Source organism: Corythoichthys intestinalis, chromosome 16 (assembly GCF_030265065.1).
Source record: "Corythoichthys intestinalis isolate RoL2023-P3 chromosome 16, ASM3026506v1, whole genome shotgun sequence".
NCBI lineage: Eukaryota > Metazoa > Chordata > Actinopteri > Syngnathiformes > Syngnathidae > Corythoichthys > Corythoichthys intestinalis.
The window spans coordinates 25,612,944-25,636,891 of NC_080410.1; the positions used below are offsets into that span (position 1 = coordinate 25,612,944).

The following is a 23,948-nucleotide window of genomic DNA, read 5'->3' on the forward strand; positions in this document are numbered from 1 at the left end:
TCATTTAACTCAAATTTGCAGGATGGGTCATAGAAGGGTCAAAGGAGACAGCAAAAAAATATGGCGACATTTTGAATTTGCTTATAATTTTATTTCAAGCGCCTTTCAAAACACTCAAGGACACTGTACAAGAGATTAAAAATTAACAGATTATTAATTAAGATTATTAATTAACAGCAGGATAAAAGTCATCAAAAACTGAGAGGTTGGGACAAAACAGAGCTAAGGATTAAGGTGGGTAAGAAATACTGAACAGATGTGTTTTGAGTTAGGATTTGAAAATTTAGAGAGCGGTTTTGTTGCAAAGTTCAGGTGTAGGGAGTTCCAGAGATGGGGGCTAAATTACTCTAAACGCTCTAGAACCGAAGGTGGTGAGACAGGCACGAGGGACAGAAGGGTGGAGGGTAGAAGAAGAGCGAAGTGAACGGAGGTACTGTAATGTTTTAATTGTGAGCTTATGTGGAAGTATGCTTTCTCAGGATGCTCCATTTGTTGAATGTTTAACCAGGAATTATATCAATATTTTTTTTCAGGTAGCCATGACTGTTCAATGAACAATTAATGTACAAAAGAAATCCCACAAAGAAACAAATAATGCAGATGATTTTAATTATATAATGCAATAACCTAATAAGGTTGAGAACATCACGTGTATTTCATGAACCCACTGGGTTTTTATAAGGCCTTCATTTGTGAAAAAATACAGTACCATACATTGACAATCTGAGCATCTTATCTCTCATCTTCGATAATTCAGGAGTCAACATATCGCAACAAAGTCCCAGAGGTTGTTGGTATGCTGGAGAGAAAACAGGTACATGAATATAAGTCACTTAAAGTTATATTTAAATATATATACACAGGGTGTCCCAAAAAAATGTATACACTCTTTGGCTTTAAACAGTTTTTTTTTGTTCCTATTTCAGATTTGATTTTGGTTTTTGGAGTAAGAATGGCAGATACTGACTGGGCTTATGTTCGAGCAAAAAAAAAAAAATTGTTCTGAAAACATTGTGGAAATGTGAAAATAAAGCTGAAGTGGCAAGACGCTTTAAGCGTGAGTTCCACAGAGATCCCCCAACACGCGTCACCGTTTCACGAATCGTAGATAACTTTGAGAATAATGGGATCATCCAGTGCATGAGAAAAAAACATTCAGGACGAAAAAGAACATCGACAAGCCCAACTAAAGAGCTATATGTTATTGTTAATGTTCAGAATTCCCCACGAAAATATGTTCGTCAACTGTCTCGTTAAACGGGCATCCCAAAATCAAGGGTCCATCGCATTTTGAAACCTGCCTATGGAAAAGTTTTATTCCAGCGCTAGTTGATGCTATCAACGAAGAAGACCCTGATCGAAGGATTGAATTCGGCGAGTGGTACCGTGCACGATGTGCAGACGATAACACGTTTTCACTGAAAATTGTCTAGAGTGACGAAGCCACATTTATATTGTAAGTTACATTTGTTTATGTGAGCTGATCTTTTTTTTTTAACATTCTCAAATTGTCCATGTGTCCTTACTTTTTCACTGTGGACTGTCAGAATCTTTAAATGTGCATTGTTTCTCTCCTGTGAATCGGTTTTCCACGTTAAAATCAATAAATTGAACAAGTTGTAACAATTCAAAGAGTGTATACAAAATTTTGGGACATGCTGTATATTGAAGTTGTATAAATATTTTACACCTCTGAAACCTTTCAATCTGAGCACAATCTTCATGCAAGTCATTTTTCTTTCAATAGGAAGTTTCACCTAGGAAATCAAGTTGAGAATTTCTGTTCGTGCTCGTAAAACCTTCATTTTAATGCTCGGAAAATGTTTTAACATGAACAAAGACAAAATAATCACTGTAAAATAAATTTAAACATAAAAAGACTTATGTTAAATGTTTTTTTTTAAATGTCGACTATGTATTTGTAGATAATTCAACTTGAGCTGTTATTTTAAAAATGTTTCTGATAAATGATTCATTTTTTTAACATCAGACAAATAATGGATTCAATTTATGAAAAATGTAATACACAATTGAATTCTGAATTGTTTTGATTCTATTACTAGACTTAAAATACACAAACATTAAAATATATCATTAAACATCTTTCAGAACAGTAATTTTGTAGCATACACAAATTTAAATTTGAACAAAATATTAACACATTTTAAATTAATTCATGAATATTTTTTGTATATAAAATAACTGAAGTTTACTGCAAGTGCGCGCTTGTTTATTTACCTTTCCACCAGCTCGGCACCGACCAGATCGTGAATGTGGTACTTGATGTGGAATTTTACTTGCGAGGTGGTCCGCCGTCCTTCCAGCTCAGCCTGTAACGCTTCGCCATAGCGCGACTTCTTCACCATGCTCAGCACGCCTTTACGACCTGGCGGACGAGGGGATTGAGGGAAGCATGTTTGTCGTTTGAGCAAACATTCAACCTTTTCACTGACTTTTTTGTTTATCGTTTTTTTTTTTTTCTCTCAAGTTTTTGTTGTTCAGGTCACAGGTTACCTGTACTCACTATTCTTCCACCCTGAAGTAGTCCTAGTAGACATAGATACCTACCTTGTATAAAGTACTTCGTGAATCTGCCAGAGTTGGGAATAGAGAGCCACCAGCTGCCGGCGTCCCTGACCGTCAAGACCCCGGCCTTCACCAGCTGCCTGAATGGCAACAAAAACATTGATGATAATGTAGTATTCATACAATATATCAACAATCCCACTATGTGAACTATTACACTACTAAAGGTTCTTCGAGGTTTCAATAAACAGATTCGACATACGTGATTTCTGAGTCCGTAAAGAGGAAGTCCCTGATCATCTGGTCTTTGCTGAAGCTCAGATCGGTGCAAGGCGACAAAACTTTCTCCAAGAACTTGTCCACAGTCCCTCGGGTGTCTCTTCCCTCCTCTCCGGACAAAACTTTGGCCTTGTAGTCAGGCGTGAAAACAAGGCCAAACGCCTCGGCGTCAAAACCGAGTTGGAACATGAGCAGCTCCCCATTGTCGCGCAGTTTATTCTGCAGGTGTTTTGTTTACATAATCAGAGATCCGATAAAAGGATGTACTGTATTCATTTGCTACATTGCTCAACACAAACCATCTTCATTCATCTTACCACTTCCTTGTCCACTAGAGTCTTGTCATGATGAATGCTATACAGTTGGTGCTTCAGTACAATTTGAGGTAATTTGTCATTGAAGAGCTTTCTGGGAAATAGTGTCATGAGGTACTCCAGGCTGGCTCGGACGTCAGTCAAACCTTTCGGGATTGAAAGCATTTTGGTTTAATTGATTGCTACCTACCACTTGAGCTAAAGCTTGATTTAGAAAAGTGGCAACCACCTTCATCACTCTTGACACCAAACTTCTCAGCACCTGGTCTTCTTTTCTGTACTTTGAAAATGTCACAAATCAGAGGTCGTTTTCTGTTCATACCTGGAAAGTGGAAGAAGCAGTTCATTATTTTTGGTACTTCAGTCCCATTGTATTGTTACAATTGATGTTTAACACAATAATTGTAGCTGTGTTACGTGTGTTGTGCTCTATAACCGACTGGGAACACGTAAATTATTTAAATCACAACTACGGCATTCCTTAAGGTTTGTGGAAATGCCAAATTTGCTCCAGTGTGGCAGTGACTTGAGAGTGACTTGTTTCGTTTAAAATACGTTTAAAAATTTGAATTGTCACTAAATATGTATTTATTTACATTGGAGAGCTTACCTGGAACGCTGCTAGCGCAATACTAAACGCATACACATAGTTTTGGGTCAACAACAGTGCCCCAATTGTGTTAGCTTCAATTTTATTGTACAGTGCTAGTGCTACCGCTACCATCGATATCACATACATAGAGAACGAGATGGCCTATTTGCTTTGTAAGCCAACCGGAATGGCTGTTATCTCTTGTCGGCCATTTTGTACCAGTGCCATTCGCGAAGCAACACTAGTCTATGGAACGTGTACTTTAAAATATTGACAAGTTGACTTTCGAATGGCTTTTTACATAAACGAAAGAGATGCGTTTAACAAACGGCGTGCTTTAATTTACATATATTTTTTCAACATCCAGCCTGAATAATAGCCACGTTCGCACACATTAAAAATATTTCATTGGCAAAATAACTCACCTTATATCCAATGCCTTTAAGTAAAACCCGGCAGAAACGTCATCTAGATCGGTAGAAGGAATTTCAGAACACCAGTGTTCTGCCAAAATGTCCTACATCGGCGAAACGTCGAATTTGACACCCAAAGTACTATCATGCGCTCTAAACTTGTTTTGTTTAGACGCATACAGGCAGAACGTACGAAAAAATGCCTTAAGAAAATACTTAAATGTAGTTATATCAAATAAGGACGGTGTTCGGTCACGTAGCGTGTTTAAGCCGTCCTATATATATAACTACATTTAAGTATTTTCTGCAGGCATTTTTTAGTACCTTATTCCTGTATGCATCCAAACAAAACAAGTTTAGAGCGCACGGTAGTACTTTAGGTGTCAAATTCGACTAATGTAAGACGTTTCGCCGATGTAGCGTATTTTGGCAGAACAACGGTTTAAATTCGCTACGTGACTAATGTGGTCAACTGCTTCAAATCTAACACAAAAAACACAATGGTTAAAATTATGAGAGGGTAATACATGCAAAAAGTATTTTTGAGGCAATGAAAAGGTTCTAAAAAACTAAATAAAAACAAAAATAGTGAGTATTCGCCGCTTCTAAGCGATGTGCGCATGCGTGCGGAGGCTTGCGCAAGCGCGCTGAGCATTACGGAATGGCCGAACACCGGCTCCTAACGCCGCTGACTCGGACAAATTTGTATCTAGCAATATACATATGATATCTATCATTGTGATACTATTCTTCTTCTCTTTAAACAATTTGCAACACCATAGAAACGTATGAAATACTGCTCCTTCTGGTTACAGTCGTCACGACATCCTCAGTTGTACTGTACTTGCGCGGGTTCTTATTCGACAAAAAGAAGCCAGTAACTTAGTTGACAATTGACATTACTGCCCCCTTTTGTTCACCGTGGTACCTGCGTGTCCCGATGTTATGGTCTGGCACATTTTAACGAATATAACAAGTTGAACGGATCGTTATGGAGCTGCTATCATTTGGTATAGGTTTCGAAATAGCCAATTATGATCATCAAATTGAGTGAACACCGCAGTTTGGAACTAAAAGTAAGCTGAGGTAACGCTGTTTTGGGGAACAGCTAAATGCTACTTAGCCTGTTAGCTCCCATTACGCCCCCAGTTCTTTCTTATTAGAAAAATGTGGCCAATTTAGAATTCTGCAGTCGTGTTTGAATTGAGGTAAGAAACATACAAAAAAATCGCCACTGCTGTTATAAATGAATCTAATGGCAGGCAAATTATTGACATCATAGTCAAGTTGATGAGTGCATATTAGAATTTTCTCAGTTGCTAAATTGATTTTTTAAGTGGTATCCCAATGTTACAATAACACCAGTTTCCCCACTTTTCCCTTAATTCTTTCGTTAATTGTCAGTAATATTGAAACATTAGCTCCAGTGAGAGGAACTCTGAATGTTTGGCAAAACGAGATTTTGGACAATACAAATGAGAACCTTTACCACTATTGTGTTGACAATCACTTTATGCACAGTCTCTTTCTCCGCATCAATGTATGTCCTCTCTTCTCTTTAGGTTAACATGAACCAGCAACACTCCCACAATTCCAGCTTCCAGCACCAGCGGCAAACATTCACGAGACGGAGAGATGATGGCGAACAAAATGACAGGGGACATAAATTTTCCAAATCAGACCACCACCTCTCCGAGTCAACAACTCGGCAAACAACACCCAGCACTCAGACTTTAAGCACCAGAAAGGAACTTTACGAAAGAGACTTCCCCTTGTACAAGCAACCTGTCGAACTCGGTTTCTTTTCTCTCGACTCCGAGCGCAGTTTTTTTAACGACAGCAGGCAGATGAGGTACTACGCGGAACCTGATAAATGCCCACATTTTGACCTAAGGGATGGATATAGAGACCGTTACATAAAGAGGGATGACAGCGTGAAGGAAAAGCTAGACCACATCCTGCGTTGGATCTTGGCGAACAGACATAAGCTCACACGGAAGGCGGAGAAGTCATCTTCATCGTAAGTAGGGTGGGATTTGCTGACTTATTCAACATTCGATATCATCGTGTAGTGGTTTCTTCAAATCTGATTTTTTAAATCTGATCAACGAATATATTGAAAGAAAACATTTCATTGGAGTTGGTCATCTTTCCCTCGCAGAGGTTTGGAAGTGGACTTTGTGACGTGGCGAGGCCATTTGACCAAACTACTGACCACACCATACGAAATGCGAGAGGGCTGGTTGCTGGCCGTCACCAGGTTCAAGGGAAGCCTTTACATCAGCGAAGTGGAAACGGACACCGCTCGCTGGGATCGAGAGAATCGCACTGAGAGGCACCAGGAGATGATGTACTGGGGGTACAAGTTTGAGCAGTACATATGTACAGGTAGGGAAGTATTGTTTGTTTTGGTTGTGAGACTTTCATTGAAAACGTACTACGCGTTCCCCTAAAAGACAAGATGGATGGTGACCCCGATTCAAGCGGCGTGGTCAACACTAACGAGGCCTTCTGCACCGTGGTCCAAACACGTCTCTCGGATCACAGGCTGCTGTTCTCAGGCGAGGTGGACTGCCGGGACAAAGATCCAAACACTCCGGCTCCTCCGGCATGCTACGTGGAGCTCAAGACATCCGCGGAGATCTGTACTCCCAAACAGCGGAGCAACTTTTACAGGTGATGGAGAAGAAAAAACCATGTATTGACTGCAAGAAAATTGGAAAATGGATTCTTTTTTATTTTGCATCAGATTTAAGCTACTCAAGTGGTGGGCACAGTCCTTCCTCCCTGGAGTCCCTCGCATTGTAGCAGGTTTCCGGGATGACAACGGAGTGGTCGTCTCCGTGGAGACCTTTCACATCTCCAAGATTTCGCGGCTCATTAAAGTACAGACTGCCGCTGGCTGTTCGTAACATAAACCAGACAATTGCGACGACTACAATCTATATCTTTTGAAACAGGCCGAGGACAAATGTTGGAGGCCGACAGTCTGCATGAACTTCTGCAGTGACTTCCTGTCTTTTGTCAAGAGTGTGGTGACTGAAGACAACCCGAAGTGAGTTTTCAGTAAAGCAGTGTTGTTTTCATCAACGATGCCTAAACGAAAATATTAAGTCAACGAACACTTTTTTCATGACGAGACGATAACTAGCTAAAAACGTATTTTGGGAGACTAAAACATAACGAGACGAATGCCAGTTTTCGTCTGACGAGACGAAGATGCGCAGTAGTTTTCGTCGCATGTTCACAATTTGTGACATTTATGTGTAGTTAGCCTGCATCGTAACAGTGTCTGGTGGTCGTAACGTGCTGCGCCCCACCCGCTTCCCAACTCACCAGTGTGTCCTCTCCAGTCTCTGTGCAGGCTTGCACATACGGTAAGATTTATATGCTCGGCAGAGAGAATATGCAATGTCGCTTTAGCCATTAAAGGTCTGTGCTGAGTGATCATCTTACAGTAAATGTAACTCGTAGCATTTGTGTTAGCGTCCTCTAAACTCTTGGACAACTTTTTTTTCATCCAGTTCATGGCGTCCAGGTGGCTATAATGAATTGAAAATAATGTACTGTTTTCCTGCTGAGAGTGTATAATCACCAAGTTGGCGTTGTCCTTGTAGAGACTACAATATGTGCTTGTCTGTCAATGTTCATTCAAAATAGTTGGAAACCTTTATTTATTTTTGGAGTAAAAATTTTTAAATTTACAGACGAAAACATATAGTTAACATCGAATAAAACTAGACGAAATTAGTTGAGTTTTCGATAACAAAAAAGTAGAAGATAAACATATTTTGAGATGAATAAAATATGACTAATAAGTATATCTTCCATAAGACTAAGACAGAAATTAAAAGGGCTGTCAAAAACAACACTGCAGAAAAGTTCTATTTCTGAAGTAAGACTCCATTCAGTTGATGCAGTTATTTTCTTTTTTCCAGTGTGGTGTATCTGTTCTGCTGGAACCCTCGCTGTGATGTGACCTACTCAGTCCACAGAGACTCTCCTTATTCCTTTTTGCCAAACTGGTACGTGAAGGAGATGGGCTAAACATTCTAACCCAAGAGATTTCCTGGATGCTTAACAAAGACTTTTCGTCCATTTTTTTTTTTTTTTAATTAATCATCTGTTCAACAAGTTCAATGCTAACAAATTTTCACACTGCATTGCATGATTAGCACTGGAACAGGAAAAGTATATCTACCTTTGACTTTTATACAGAACCCAGTGATCCAGCATATGGCAATCAGATAACAGCATCTGAAGTGTCATCACAAAAGTGTGGGGAATTAGCATGTGAGGAATAACAAAATTTCACACTAAATATGAACCTTTTCATGCATCAATTGTGAGGGCACTCATTTAACTCATTGGCTGTCATTGATGGCACTAGACATCCAATCTGTTTTGACTGGGAGGGGCGAATTCACCGCTCTCAAGTCAAAATGGACTACCGGTAGATGTCTAGTGCCGTCGATGGCCCTAAACATGAGCACTGAGCCAGTCTTCCTATTTTAAATGAATTGAATGTCTAGCCTTGTCAATAGCAGGCAATGAGTTAAATACTATGAAATAAAAATTACTTTTAAAGCGTTACTTTGGGCCGCAACCAGTATGTATTACTGTTTATAAAAAATACAATTCTGATCAATGTTTGTGCACACAGTTAACATTTCTGTTCTCCTTATTATAGTTAGTTACCAGATAGGATAACTTCTGTCTGGTTAGCCTTTCTTTGCCCTGAACCATGTATTCCATGTCTTGTATGTCTATGTCGCTTGCTTGCCCTCGCCTCCTTTTTGTTTTCCCTGATACAGTGCCATGCAAAAGTATTCGGCCCCCTTGAACCTTGCAACCTTTCGCCACATTTCAGGCTTCAAACATAAAGATATAAAATTTTAATTTTTTGTCAAGAATCAACAACAAGTGGGACACAATCGTGAAGTGGAACAAAATTTATTGGATAATTTAAACTTTTTTAACAAATAAAAAACTGAAAAGTGGGGCGTGCAATATTATACGGCCCCCTTGCGTTAATACTTTGTAGCGCCACCTTTTGCTCCACTTACAGCTGCAAGTCACTTGGGGTATGCTTCTATCAGTTTTGCACATCGAGAGACTGACATTCTTGCCCATTCTTCCTTGCAAAACAGCTCGAGCTAAGTGAGGTTGGCTGGAGAGTGTTTGTGAACAGCAGTCTTCAGCTCTTTCCACAGATTCTCGATTGAATTCAGGTCTGGACTTTGACTTGGCCATTCTAACACCTGGATACGTTTATTTTTTAACCATTCCATTGTAGATTTGGCTTTATGTTTTGGATCATTGTCCTGTTGGAAGATAAATCTCCGTCCCAGTCTCAGGTCTTGTGCAGATACCAACAGGTTTTCTTCCAGAATGTTCCTGTATTTGGCTGCATCCATCTTCCCGTCAATTTTAACCATCTTCCCTGTCCCTGCTGAAGAAAAGCAGGCCCAAACCATGATGCTGCCACCACCATGTTTGACAGTGGGGATGGTGTGTTCAGGGTGATGAGCTGTGTTGCTTTTACGCCAAACATATCGTTTTGCATTGTGGCCAAAAAGTTCAATTTTGGTTTCATCTGACCAGAGCGCTTCTTCCACATGTTTGGTGTGTCTCCCAGGTGGCTTGTGGCAAACTTTAAACGAGACTTTTTATGGATATCTTTGAGAAATGGCTTTCTTCTTGCCACTCTTCCATAAAGGCCAGATTTGTGCAGTGTACGACTGATTGTTGTCCTATGGACAGACTCTCCCACCTCAGCTGTAGATCTCTGCAGTTCATCCAGAGTTATCATGGGCCTCTTGGCTGCATCTCTGATCAGTTTTCTCCTTGTTTGAGAAGAAAGTTTGGAAGGACGGCCGGGTCTTGGTAGATTTGCAGTGGTCTGATGCTCCTTCCATTTCAATATGATGGCTTGCACAGTGCTCCTTGAGATGTTTAAAGCTTGGGAAATCTTTTTGTATCCAAATCCGGCTTTAAACTTCTCCACAACAGTATCTCGGACCTGCCTGGTGTGTTCCTTGGTTTTCATGATGCTCTCTGCACTTTAAACAGAACCCTGAGACTATCACAGAGCAGGTGCATTTATACGGAGACTTGATTACACACAGGTGGATTCTATTTATCATCATCGGTCATTTAGGACAACATTGGATCATTCAGAGATCCTCACTGAACTTCTGGAGTGAGTTTGCTGCACTGAAAGTAAAGGGGCCGAATAATATAGCACGCCCCACTTTTCAGTTTTTTGTTAAAAAAGTTTAAATTATCCAATAAATGTTTTTCCGCTTCACGATTGTGTCCACTTGTTGTTGATTCTTGACAGAAAAATTAAATTTCATATCTTTATGTTTGAAGCCTGAAATGTGGCGAAAGGTTGCAAGATTCAAGGGGGCCGAATACTTTTGCAAGGCACTGTAAATACAGTTGCCAGACTGTGGGGCAGTTTATGGCCACAAAAAGCTACATCAACATCTTGCATGTTCTTTTTAGCCAAGTTAGGTGTAGATAAAACCATCTTCAAATCTAACATTTAGTAATTAAAAAAAGAATTTATTGTTTTTTTTAGTTACCAAATATAGTCAATTGCTCTATAAATGGTTAAATGTCTTAACACTATATACTTTACATAATGTGTGGTTAAATTTGACACATAAGCATGCTAAGAAAATAAAACAAAAGTTGAGAACTCAGTAAAATACACACAGGATGAAATAAAGTACAATTATCATTCGATTTTTCTGACAGGGTTTCTACAGGTATCAGCAAATCTCATGTAATGTTTTTTATTGCCACTTTAAACTAATTTAATAAATCTACTTTTAATGCCCATGCCCAACTGCAGATATTGTCCAGCTCCAAAAATCCGATAGATATCAAACCAACAACGATAATATGCAGTCATGGATTTAACATTTTATGTCTAATTGTATTGTGATGTCCCACTGGATTCTTTAATAATGATAAATATAACAACTTTAAGCTTTTCCTAATAAAATGAATATTCCGTGAAAATTAAGAGAACAACGGAAGTTATGGAAAAATTGCCTTATATTGTTGAAATCAGTGCAACAGTGCAAACATCATTTTTGATCAAGTGCAAAGTGCCAATATCATATATGGCTCACACAGTGCTTCTAGCTCAAAATAACAAAGACACACAGCTTCATTACAGTAAATGAGGTATGTAATTAGTTTATAATTCATTATTTTTGAATCATTTATTGTTCATTTAGTTTTTGCACCATGAATGCAAATGATCTGCTCACATATTTAAATCCAAAGCATCTTAGTTTGGAGACATGTAATGGTCAATAAGCATAATTGCTGTGCTAAGCTCTGACCAGCTCTTGTACAAAGGTTGATGCTTTTTTCATTCGCTTCGAAGGCAACATGCATATTGGCCCAAAATTGATAATGAAAAACCAATTTCAGTATTATCCAATATCATTTTAAAATGCCTTTATTGGCTGATATTATCGGCTCTCTTGTCCCGGCTACCTGATAATGTCAGACAACTGCAGAGGTGGGTAGTAACGTGTTACATGTACTCCGTTACATTAACTTGAGTAACTTTTTGAGAAAAACATACTTCTAAGAGTAGTTTTTCTAAGCTATACTTTTTACTTTTGCTTGAGTAGATTTGTGAAGAAAAAAATGCTACTCTTACTCCGCTACTTTGGGCTACACAAGTCATTACATTTTTCCTCTTTATTCTACATATTAGATTTGTTTTTTTGTTTTGTTTTTTGTCAGTAATACCAAAAGTAGGGACGTGCCTGCTGTATTACCGGGGTAGCTCAACCGATTTCACCAAAGAGATGTCTTTAAAGCACCGTAAAAAATGAAGTATTTCATATAGAGCACTGCCCTCAACATTTCTCGAAAGCGCAGATTTTAACCTCTGTCCCAGTTTTCATTTGGCACCGATTGACCATGGAAAACCGGAGATATGATCCTTTTAATTTCAAAATAGTAATTATGAAGGAACTCTTCACTATTCAAACTAGGAAATATTTTCCCCTCCAGAGGCAGTCATGGTCTTTGGACGAATAATGCTGCATTTATGTAATTTTTTCTCGTCGGAATTCAATGATTCCCCCCCCCCCCCCCCCACCCCCATTTTTTTATGGCTTAATGTGGTTATGTAATTGGTTATTGTTCAGTATCATTATAATAACAGTCCATATAGATAACTTTGTGCTAAGAGAAAAATACCATTGTTTAAAAAAAAAAAAAATCCAACAAAAATATGTTACTCACAATGTTACTCATTACTTGAGTATTCTTTTCACTGGATACTTTTTTACTTGTACTTGAGTAATTTTTTTGGGAAGACTGCTTTTACTTTTATATGAGTAATATTATTTTGAAGTAACACTACTCTTACTTGGGTAAAAATTTTGGCTACTCCACCCACCTCTGGACAACTGTAATGATGTTTAAAAAAAAAAAAAAAGTTTTTAATGTCAAGTTAGCATAAATTTTAACGCCTAATTTAGTTTAATGCTTATTAAGGCCTGAATTTTGACAAAATCCATTTAACGACTTTTAATACTTTTTAATGACCCGCATAAACCCTGTCTTAAACCGGCCCTCTGAAAAAAGTTTGAACAACCTTGTTTTAAGTGAATTCAATGTGACTCCCACTATGATCAAACTATTGACAGTACGTGCTAAACTGCATTTTAGTTTTGATGTCAGCAGAAAAAACAGAGGTACCTCAACTTACGAACGTCTCTACATAAAGAATTTTCAGGTTAAAACACCTCAATGGGAAAATACTGCCTTTTGTTGCAAAAAGAAATTTCAGGATATGAAAGGCAAAAATACAGTATGGGCTGCTACTCGCAGCTCCCAGAGTATTCTGAACTTAACATACTTATAGCATTCAATTAGCTAAGAGGGAACTTTACTGCATGTGTGTATCCCAGCATCCTCTTCATTCGCCCCAGGTGTTCCGTCAGCTGTACGTGAGTGTATTAACGTTTTATTTTTACGGTATGCACAACTCTCATTTTATTGTTATTGTGCAATAATCCAATAGTAACATGTGTTTGATGCATTTTTATTATTTACAAAAGATTTATGTGTGAATTTTGGGGGGGGGCTTGGAAAATATTAAGACATTTACATGGAAAACGTGTCTCTACTTATACAATTCAGTTTATGAATATACTTCCAGAACCAATTAATTTCATAAGTAGAGGTACCACTGTAAATGAAATGCTAAAGTGAAGGACAAATACTTGCCGTAGTATGTAAGCTAAAATAAGACATTTGTGTTATCCTGCTTGCAAGCTATGAAATAAACCTGAAAAGTGAATTTGATTTTATTCACACTTTTATTACTGATTACAGTGCAAACTCACTTCAGAGAATTAGCACAGTATACAGTGTTTGTGGGGGAAAAAAAGCGATGATGGCTTCAAGTAAGAAATGCATCAGAAGTTATTTTCATGTAAACGTTGCACCCAAGTGATGCAAATTGTCTGGTGCGGTATATTCACCACAGGCACAGCGTGCTGTTAAAGAGGTAAGTCTCACACTGACATTGAAATGCCTCCTTCACACTTTATAACAATTTATAAAGTACAGGCCAAAAGTTTGGACACACCTCATTCAGTGCAACTCAAATGAAGGTCCCAACCCCATTGATAAAGCAATAAATTCCACTAATTAACCCTGAAAGAGCATACCTGTGTAGTCAAAAAAACATTTTAGGTGACTCCCTCTTGAAGCTCATCAACAGAATGGCAAGAGTGAGAGAGCAAAGGGCAGCTACTTTTAAGATACTAGAATATCCGTTTTTAGTTTTTTTTTTTGCTATGTACACAATTCTACACGTATTCATTCATAGTTATATTACTTTCAGTGAGAATTTTACAATGTAAATAGTCATAAAAATAAAGAATACACACAAATGAGAAGGTGTGTCCAGACTTTTTGCCTGTACTGTATACTGGCTGCCATTGGTGGCAATAGACATCCAACCAATCCATTTGAATTGGGAGGGCTGGCAGCTATCATTCCATGGAATTGTATGTCTATCGCCGTCTTAGGACAATCTATTAAGACCCAATTTTAATAGTCACCTTAATCATTAAAATACAAACGCTTATGAGGAATGGTTGGGTTACAGGCCCTATTGGAGGAAAATTGCTGTTATTTAATCTCGTTATTTGGTTTAACATAGTAACCAGATGGAAATACGCAAACATAGAATCCATTTCTTCCGCTTCTTTTTTATGCAGTCCCATCTCTGAGTGCATCCACTGAGACGTCCTCATGTTTACGACAAACCAAAACTCACTTGACTACATTCGCTTCCTGTGCAGGCCCATAATTTTGAAGGTGGCGGCGGTGATCTTCTCGTACACGACAAACATGAGGGCGGCCGTCAGCACCGTCTGGAGCAGTTTAGCCTCCAAGCCTTTGTACAGACCGAGAACACCGTGCTTTCTGCAAATGGAACACGCGTTGTTAATCAACGACTGACCATCGTACACGAACATGTAAATCAAACTGGATGAAGAGATAAAGCGATATGCTTGTGTGTCTTTTGGATCAGTGGTGACAAACTTATTTTGGTTCGCGGGCCACTTTCATGGCAATTAGTTTTTATGTGGGTTGAACCAGTTTCTTTTTGGTCAAAAACCCTCCCAGCTAAAATGGACTGGACATCTAGCACCGTCAATGGCACTGAAATATGTGCATTCAAAGTTAGTCCTCGCAGTTTAAGGGAATTGGATGTCCATTGGATGTCAATGGAAGCCAAAGTTAAATTCGGGTCACTTCCTTGTAATTTAAGGGGACTCACGGGTCACTTCCTATACATTTTGTGTCATTCAGGGCTAAGTTCCTTGATATTTCTGCTCATTTCCTGTTGATTTAAGGGCATATCCGGACAGCTGCTGGTTCAATGGTCACTTCCAGTTGGTGATCCAATCCATTTTGAGTGGGAGGGGGTGAATTAACAAATGTGACTGCGGACACAAACGTAAGCCAAGTGCAGTTGTCTACACACTTTTTCACACAAATCAGAAATCTCCGGTTTCATGGCACGGATGTCAAAATTAAAGCATGTAATCCTGTATGTAAAGTATGACTAACAGTATGAACAGTAAGGATGCAACAATACTCGGTTTTATATTGAACTGTTCAATACACCCTCTTCGATTCAATACGCAAAAATATTTGATGCAAATGAAAAGCTCCCAAAATGTATTTTCCAAATTTTTTTCTTGCGTGCGCTCGCTAATATGCCTGGGGTGCATCGAAAACTAAGGGCTTTGTCTTGAAAAGCTCTGAGACGGCTCCTACCCACGAGAAGCCCTCCTCCTCTTCTCTCCCAAACTGCATGGAGGGCAGAGTGAACCACGCTGCATTTGTTTGTGGCAGAGGTAACAGACATGACAATCATGGCTAGCGAGGAAAGACAGAAGTTTGAGGAGGCGGCTTCAGCGTCGTACAGATCCGCTGTGTGGCAGCATTTTGGGTTTGCTGATATACTATCCCCTCTCGAACATATTTCACAAAGACTGTCTTCCTGGATATTTACAACAAAGTCCGCCAAAACATCGTTACCAACTTGGCTGCTACGGACAACCTCACTTAGACAACAGACAGCTGGATACCCCGGGACACTGACAGCTACCTCATGGTTAGATGATGAACAATGAGTGGCAAATAAAGAGCGCTGTACTTCACACTCGTCCTGTTTATGAAAGTCGATTTTCATTAGCTGGTGTTGTGCAATAATGGACAGACGTGACTTCTGTGGCATTTGTTAACTTTTTTTAATGCTCCGACAGCAGTCGAGCACACACACACACACACACACACACACACACACACACACACACTAGTTATCATTAAATAGCAAACTAGATGTGCTATGTTAGACCCCCCCCCCCCCCCCCCAAGTTCCATGCCATTGTCTACGTGAGCCCAGAGCGATCATGGGACACGTAGTCTATATACTACATAGATGAATTAAAAACCGCCATTACTGAATGGAAGTTAAGCAGGCCAAATCCATCTATACCAGTGACTATAGATAATGCTACAAATATTGTTAATTCAGTACGTGACACAGATGGACTCCGACCACAAATAGGTTGTTTTTCTCATGTGGTAAACCTAGCTGCTAAGAGAGCTGTAGCAATCAACAGTGTGCCCGGCCTCACTTTAAAAACAGTAAAGACTGTTCTCAGCACTTTAATACAAAATTTCTTCAGATCAGTAAGAAGTAATGTTTACATGATGATTTATTTTTGCTTGTTAGCAAAGTAAAAAAAAACATTGGAAAAAAAAAACCACTTATACTTTTACATTATACATTAAATGTATTGAATCGAATCAAAAATCGTGTCCCTCATATCGAAAATCGAACCGAACCATGACTTAACTGTATCTTTGCATCCCTAATGAACATTACTGTATGTACAACCCTGCTGCCGGATCCGCTTCCGGCACGTAGGCCCATATGTTTGACACCTCTGTTTTAGAGCCCTTACTTAATTCGGTCCATCAGCAACGCGAAAATGTTTGCCAGGCTTCCAGTCAGGCCGCCCTTGCCGTCACCTTTGTACTGGCCAAACTGAGAAGAAAGCACAGAGTAACATTTTTACAATTGTAAAGATACACCAGTTTTAACTAGTTATTGACAACTAATTGATTTTCAAATAAACTGACAACTATTTTGATAGCCGATTCATTGTGTATAATTTCTGGTTCCAATGCATTTTTTCATCCAAAATATGATGAATGTGTGTGTGTGTTTATATGTATATATATACAGTATATGGCAAAAAAAAACACAAACTGGCTGAAAAAGCAGTTTCTGCTCTTGCACCCCTCTTTAAAATAAATTGCTGTATTTTAAGCCAAAACAACTGTTGTGTTTGACAGAACAATATGTCTATATGCTGCCATAGCAGATTTATCGCGCATTAAGCCTCCGAACTATTTTTAATTTGTCTGTTTTACCCATGAAACCCCAGTTTACAGTCGCACCACTGCTTTTGTTTTACCCCAGCCATAAAACAAAGGTAGTTTATTATATTTATTATTCAAAATGTCTGTCATTTTTAGCTTAGGATCATTAATTGATGTGTAATATTTCGTTCAAAAAAAAAAAAAAAAAAAAAAAAATTTTTTTTTTAATTAGTCAGTCCCATATTTTAAACTTTTAAACAAATTACATCACAATGACAAAAATAGTGTCTGTAAAAAAAGTCAAGGATATCTACCTCATAACGATCGCTTAATTGTATTTTTTTTTGTTACTGTCGCATTTTCTCTGATATGTTAGATGATAAATAATCGATCCAAACAAAGAAAAATGGGGAAAAAAACATTTAAAAGGGTAAATATATTAAAAAGAAAATCTCAACCACTCCTTGATGTCTGCCATTTCTGCATCGCGACCCTTGTTATAGTACCATGTTTCACCCATAAAATCCCCCAAAAATCCAGCTGTGGCCATTCACAGCTGTGTCTTGACACTCAGTGATGCATGCTACATGGAGTTTTTGGATCGAAACAAGGTAAATACGCGATAATATCTCATTAAAGTCATGGCGTCTGTAATTCTGGTCTTGCGTGCTCTCATCTCCAGATAGGGTTTTGCTGTTTAAAAAACATTTTTTTAAATGCCCTCCTGTTCAAAAATGTTCTTCCCCCAGAAAATCGAGATTTTCAGCTTTCCAATGATGTATCACGCATGCATATCAGACAATTTTGAAATTTGGCCAAATTGGGGGTCTCAGAGCGGAACTTCAAGTCACCTGAGTGTTTTCTGCCAAATATATATATACATATACACAGTATATGAAAATTTAACAGTACAGAAGATGCATGTGATTTATGAATGATCTTATTATTCGACTCATTGCAAAATTAATCACTGATAAGTCTACTATCAAAATAATTGATAGTGGCAGCCTTTACCCGAGCTGACGTCACGCTGTTCTTTCGATTGTAAAGTAAAAGAAAATGAATCATTGGCACCACTGCTGGTCAAAAGTAAGTACCGTAATTTTCAGACTATAAGCCGCTACTTTTTTCTTTCATTTGGAATCCTGCGTCTTGTAGTCCAGTGCGACTTATTTGTTGATTTAGGTCGGTAAATAGGTGACACATGCCCCCTAGCATGCATTGCAGTGCTACAGATGTAAATAACAGTCAAAATTCATGATCTGTGCTAATTATTCATTCAGTTACTGTTCCAGTTGTTTCATTAATTGATAGTTATGGTATTTGCTAACACTATTTGAAAGCACGTCATAAGACTGTAATGAGACTGTCATAATTATGACATGACACTGTCATGGGCATTACTCAATGCTTATGACAGATGCCATTAAGTGTCATCCGTCAAATTATCTCACTAACGCCACTTATGTCCAGCTCGGATCTTTTACATCCACCTATGTCCAGCTCAGATCTTTTACATCCATTGAAAAGTGAGATAATTTGCCGGATAACACTAGATGACATTTGTTATAAGCATTCATTAATGCTTATTACATTGTCATGTCATAATTATGATTGTCTGTCAAATAAAGTGTTACCAAATACCATAGCTAGCAATTAATTAAACAGCTGGAAAAGTGTTGACAGCAGGTGACAGCAGAGGTTGACTGTCTTGCCCAAGGGAGCAGTGATGGCCAACTGAAGCTTCTTGAAGCAATGATGCTTTGCAGCAAATTGGTTCAAAGCTTCATGGTGGTTCATTTGGTCTTACGACAGTCGTATGATGCCGCTGTCAAATAAAGTGTTACCGCTTAATGTATTTGGGGTAAATATCCCTTAATACAGTGATGACAGCTGCGGATTATTTTCCAGTGCAGCTTAGCTATTCAACAAATGCGGTTTTCGTGTCACATTTAGTGGGTGGCAGCCTCAAGTCAGATGCGCCTTATAGTGCGAAAATTACGGTATTCTAGTCATTTTGCGCTCTACTTACCCTGAGGATGGCTTGAACTGTCTGCAGTGGATATGTGGCGGTTGTAGCAATGGCTTTGGCGACAGCCCCAATGAGGAAGATTTCTGCTGACGATATCTGTGGAAGAGTACCAGCCTTGTCATATTAATGCCATTTATTGAGTTTAAATACAGTTCTATAGTTCTGGAGAATTAAAGCAAAAGGAAAGCTAGACAGTCAATGGTGACAGTCAGTAATGCGCAAAAGCACAGTCAGGGTCCCCCTAGGATTGATAAATCTAAATTCAAGACTTTTAATACCTTTTTTTAATGCCAATACTTCAATACTTTTCTCGCACCCATTATTTAGATAATATTGAATCATATTAAAAAGATAAAGCACAGAACATCAAATTTAACCTCAATTACCAAGTGTGTTTGACAAAAGAATGCACATTTACTGAAGATACAATTAAAACACATTTAAATATAAGGTCTTTCAGATTCTTTTTTTCCCCAGGATAAAATGGATTTTACACTATTTTTGTAAAGCAACTTCAGAAATTACATTTGCAATACAACAGGTTTCCCGTTTAAGAGGACCTAGTCAAGGTGGTAGGTTGGTGATTGTCAAGTTGGTCACCTTAACTGTAAAGTGCTTGGAAAAATCTTGCAATTGGCAGTGAAAGTTTAAAAAACAGCCACTAAATGGCAGTAGTTTACCATTAATTACCACAAGATAAAAAAGCTACACATGACCATTTCCCTTGGTAATTGTTTTTTTCTAATCACATTACAAGAAGTATACAAAACACATGTTAATCCTTTGTTAGCTATTGAAGACATTTCTTTTAATCAGATAGAGAAAATCCATACTCTTATTCAATCAAGAAAAACATTTAAATATACCAGGAAGTGTTTACATTATAATTTGCCTATCACCATGCCATGTTATTCAGATCAACGTTACCCCGCACTCGTTCCAATAATAGTGTCAACCGTGTTGTGTATCTGAGGGTGATGGTGGATATACGACTCCGGTTTATCCATGCTAAGGCTAGTGCACCTGCAAACACCCCATTGAACATGGATAACTCTTGAGTTAAAACTACGAAATTCACATTCATTCAAAAGGCAAACCGTGCAGAAATACATTATTGCATCTAACACATTTTAATTGGAGAAATTGGCAACTTACTTTGAAATGTTAAGCAGGTCCACTGCCTTCGCATGACCCATAAACTGCGACCCAAAGTATCTGGATGCGACTTGGTCGCCGATCCAATACCTCACATGACACATGCTGGTCCAACTGTTTGGACTTGGTTGTCTTGTTGAGGCTTTCGTTGAACGTAACAACTAAGTCATCTGAGCAGCTCCTTACGTTAGCATACAGTACTGTGCGATTGCCTGCTGTTGTGATGTTAATGCTAATGATGCTAACAGTGTGCACGCACGAGGTGCATTATGATTTGTAGTGCAGTGCATCGTTATGGATTAAAAAAAAAAAAAAAACTTCATCACGGATCTAATTTAGGTTGCACTGAGATGTTCTTCAAAATTAAAACCACGGTGAAAAAAATCCAGACTTACGACAGCTAATTTAATACTTATAATATCTTTAATAATGGAAAACTAAATTCAATGCTTTTTTAATACTTTTAATAACCCACGGGTTCCCTGACAGTGCGGTTGATTGATAATGGCCTAATAAAGGATGGGAAGTTCATGTAGCAATACTATCTGAATTAGTGGTGAACCGATACCATTTTTTAAATAGAGCTGTGACAAAAAATTCAGTGTCGAAAACTATCGCCCGAAAATAGCTAATAATGCATTATCTGTTGAAATGTTTTGAAGCCTGAAAGTTTTCCACTGAATAGTGTGAAGAATCTTGGTCCGCTTGTCATGATGTAATCAAAACACGGCGAGAAGCAACACACTAGCTGACACGGTCTTGCAAATACGCCTGGCTCACAGCCAACATATGCCGATACCATACAATACCAAGAATTTCAAAAATATATACTTTCCCTCCTCCTTTTAATACTAAATTACTCCATACACACTTGACTGTAAACTTATTGCTATCATGGCTTGTTCAGACACTGCCTAACCTATTATCTGCCATTGACTGCGCTCGACGTCCAATCCATTTAAAGCGGGAGGATGACGGCGAATGAATAGAGAAATGTTCATTCGTTGCCATCCTCCTCCGCTTCAAATGGATTGGATGTCGACTAGTGATAGTACATCTTGGCCAGAAGAAGTTTTATTTTTTTCCTCATTGTCTGCCATTGACAGCGCTAGGCGGAAACCAGATTTGGAAAAGTATATATTGAACACCATCGGCATGTTATTTCATTGTACTCCCCGATACCAATGAAGTCATTTTAGTGCAACAAGCTCAGATAGGAAAAACATGGTCCATTATCCTCTCACCTTTCTGCCTCCTTTCCCTGCCCTTCTCTTCATGGACTCATAGAACATGAACTGCACAGCTGGGTTGAGGACCAGGATGAGCGAAGGCAGAGTGCCGTTCCAAAGCGTTCCTACGCCCTCTTTTGCTATGATCTGGGAGAATGCATCTAAAGAAGGGAAGCCTCCATCAAGTAATCCACCAAAAAATAGCAACGTTGACAGCTAAACACACCAAAAATGCCCCTGTACTGAGTCTGATGAAGGTCCTCATTTCTGAATTTGGCTCCCTGAAGCTTTAGACGAGTGTTGACAACCCACATGGGCGTGGTTAGGATCACATTGACCGCACCTACACAAGCATCGGAAACAAATGGTTTCCATTTATCATGCCAACATTGATCGGCGCGTTTCACCTGATATGATGCCCGTGAGCAGGTCTATGCCGAGTCTCGACTGGTGCGGCCTGGTTGGCGTCAGCCTTTTCAGCGTGTTGAAGGTGTAGAAGTAGACAAAGTTGGAGCAGCAGAGGCTGGAGATGACCGGGAACCAGCCTCGATACAAAGCGAGACTGCAAGGACGGGTCATCAAGAAAACGTTCAGTCATCACCCCGTAATCCATCAGCGTACTTACATGCCCTCTTCTTGTGCTATCTCAGCCAGGATAACTGGTGTGGATTTGGACTTTCTGCGCTCATCAACTGATAATAACACATAAATACAGATAGTGTTTGTTATTAAGACAACAGGTCCATAAACGTTGAAAGAGGAGAAACTCACCTTGCAGTCGACTTTTTGCTGTGTCCAAAGGGAAGAAGGTGGTCATTGCTGTCACGCTGCCCTGAAATGACAAATAAAATTGCTTATCGAAATCTAAAGTTACTGAAATTTAATGTCATACTACAAATGCGCACACAAACACGTGTCTTTTTATCGTACGTGTCACTAGTTCACTCACCATTGCACCTGCCATAGCGTGAACCAGAGTCTCATAAGACAACAGGCCGACCGGCGAGCCTCCATTAGCGGACATATTAACAGCTTCTTCCCGTCAAAGCGCGCAAACCAAACACTGGTAAGAACTTTAACGAGTCTTATCCGTCTGGGTTGCGGGTAAATAGTTTGTAAAGTTGTCAAACATTCACGTGAACATTGCAAACTGAAAAATTAAGAGAACCAGGAAGTAGAATTTGACATATTCAGCAAATGATCCGATGTGCGCATGCGCGCAGTGGGTGGGCGTCTCTGACGCTAACTACGGCAAAAACAGTAGAACGAAATACATTGTAGCGGATTATAAATGACAATTTCAATTGAGCCATATCGTAAATTTAGCATATAGGACGATAAATACAACAATATATATATATATATCTATACATACTTAAATATAAACATTTTAAAAGATGAAAAGAATTCAAGAATTAGACGTTTGTCTGAAAATAGTAGTACTTCTTTCGTCTTGCAGTAGAGGGCAGCATTGATCCAAAAAATGTGTTTTCATTTCTATTTTTCTTTTTTTTTTTTTTTGCTCACGTGTCCAACATGTATGTTTACATCCATTGAGTTTCATGTGTTTGTTGTACAGTATGTGCAACCTGTCTTAACCCCCTTCTTGCCAAATGTTTCACATTTGATACACTTAGAATTTCATGATTTTGAGACTAATTCAGAATTTTTAAATATCTTTCCTCAAAAAAAATAATGGATGCAAATCAACTCATGCATCTGCAGGTTAATGAGAAACAAAAAACAGGATTTAGCAAGGGCTATGGATATTAGCGCGCTTATTACACATATTAAACATTTTTATTATTATTATTTTACAAATTTGAAAAAAATGTTTCATTAAGACCTTTGTTTTCAAATTTTGTGATTCTCTGACAAGTGCTTCATATTGCAGGTATTAAAGGGTTAAATGATTTACAGCAGATTTTTAATTGTTATGAAACATGATTGGATTTAGACGTGTACACCCTGGACTAGTTTAACCCTCTGAATAATGCATGAATTATGAAATCCTTGGTCAAGATTTGTTTCTGAAGTTTTTTAATCGTTTTAGGACATGAAAAATAATGTTCAATTTCTTATTTTTCAAAAATATGTTTTTTTTTATGAGGTTACAGACAGTCCAATCCAGTGGAGTCCATGCCCCTGCACACTCAACACAAAACAATGTAAATTTACTATCTACTAATAAATTAACTTGTGTTCTATTGTCAATATAGAAATCATTAATCCCTTTTATGCTTTGAGAAAATTTTCAACAATTTTGGGGAAATTTCAACACCTTCAACACGATAGGCACAATGTATAGGCCTGAATAAGAAAACGTATGAAACTTGGTGTTGTGACCAAGGGTTTTGTCTCAATATTGGTAGGGACAATATAACAGCATAACCTGCATGTACACTTTTTGCTGGGGGCGGGACATTAATAAGACCAAACATATTGGGTGAA

At 38.6% G+C, this 23,948-nt stretch overlaps 3 protein-coding genes across 5 annotated transcripts; 1 reads left to right on the plus strand and 2 right to left on the minus strand.

Moving 5' to 3' along the window:
- Positions 1-589: 589 nt before the first annotated feature.
- stk19 (serine/threonine kinase 19) lies at positions 590-4,645 on the minus strand. 2 transcript variants are annotated; one of them, XM_057817068.1, is made up of 7 exons: positions 4,137-4,645; positions 3,349-3,441; positions 3,123-3,265; positions 2,789-3,024; positions 2,569-2,666; positions 2,239-2,386; positions 590-799 (listed from the first exon to the last, which is right to left on the minus strand). In XM_057817068.1, exons 2-7 carry the CDS (start codon positions 3,437-3,439, stop codon positions 754-756), a joined length of 762 nt encoding a protein of 253 aa, XP_057673051.1. In that variant the 5' UTR covers positions 3,440-3,441; positions 4,137-4,645; the 3' UTR covers positions 590-753. The 2 variants fall into 2 exon arrangements, with proteins under 2 accessions (XP_057673051.1, XP_057673050.1); XM_057817067.1 differs by lacking the exon at positions 4,137-4,645 and adding an exon at positions 3,730-3,887.
- Positions 4,646-5,039: 394 nt separating this feature from the next.
- dxo (decapping exoribonuclease) lies at positions 5,040-10,423 on the plus strand. Of its 2 annotated transcripts, none has more exons than XM_057817626.1 (7): positions 5,040-5,200; positions 5,687-6,144; positions 6,286-6,512; positions 6,581-6,800; positions 6,874-7,009; positions 7,085-7,179; positions 8,063-10,423. In XM_057817626.1, the coding sequence occupies exons 1-7, from the start codon at positions 5,159-5,161 to the stop codon at positions 8,169-8,171; spliced, it is 1,287 nt and encodes a 428-aa protein (XP_057673609.1). In that variant the 5' UTR covers positions 5,040-5,158; the 3' UTR covers positions 8,172-10,423. The 2 variants fall into 2 exon arrangements, with proteins under 2 accessions (XP_057673609.1, XP_057673610.1); XM_057817627.1 differs by having other exon boundaries at positions 5,050-5,332; positions 8,063-10,422.
- A 1,836-nt stretch (positions 10,424-12,259) lies between these two features.
- Positions 12,260-22,698, minus strand: slc25a17l (solute carrier family 25 member 17-like). Its single transcript, XM_057817628.1, has 9 exons — positions 22,447-22,698; positions 22,269-22,329; positions 22,123-22,189; positions 21,905-22,059; positions 21,724-21,840; positions 21,513-21,658; positions 19,114-19,209; positions 16,661-16,743; positions 12,260-14,603 (listed from the first exon to the last, which is right to left on the minus strand). Exons 1-9 carry the CDS (start codon positions 22,519-22,521, stop codon positions 14,459-14,461), a joined length of 945 nt encoding a protein of 314 aa, XP_057673611.1. The 5' UTR covers positions 22,522-22,698; the 3' UTR covers positions 12,260-14,458.
- Positions 22,699-23,948: the final 1,250 nt, after the last annotated feature.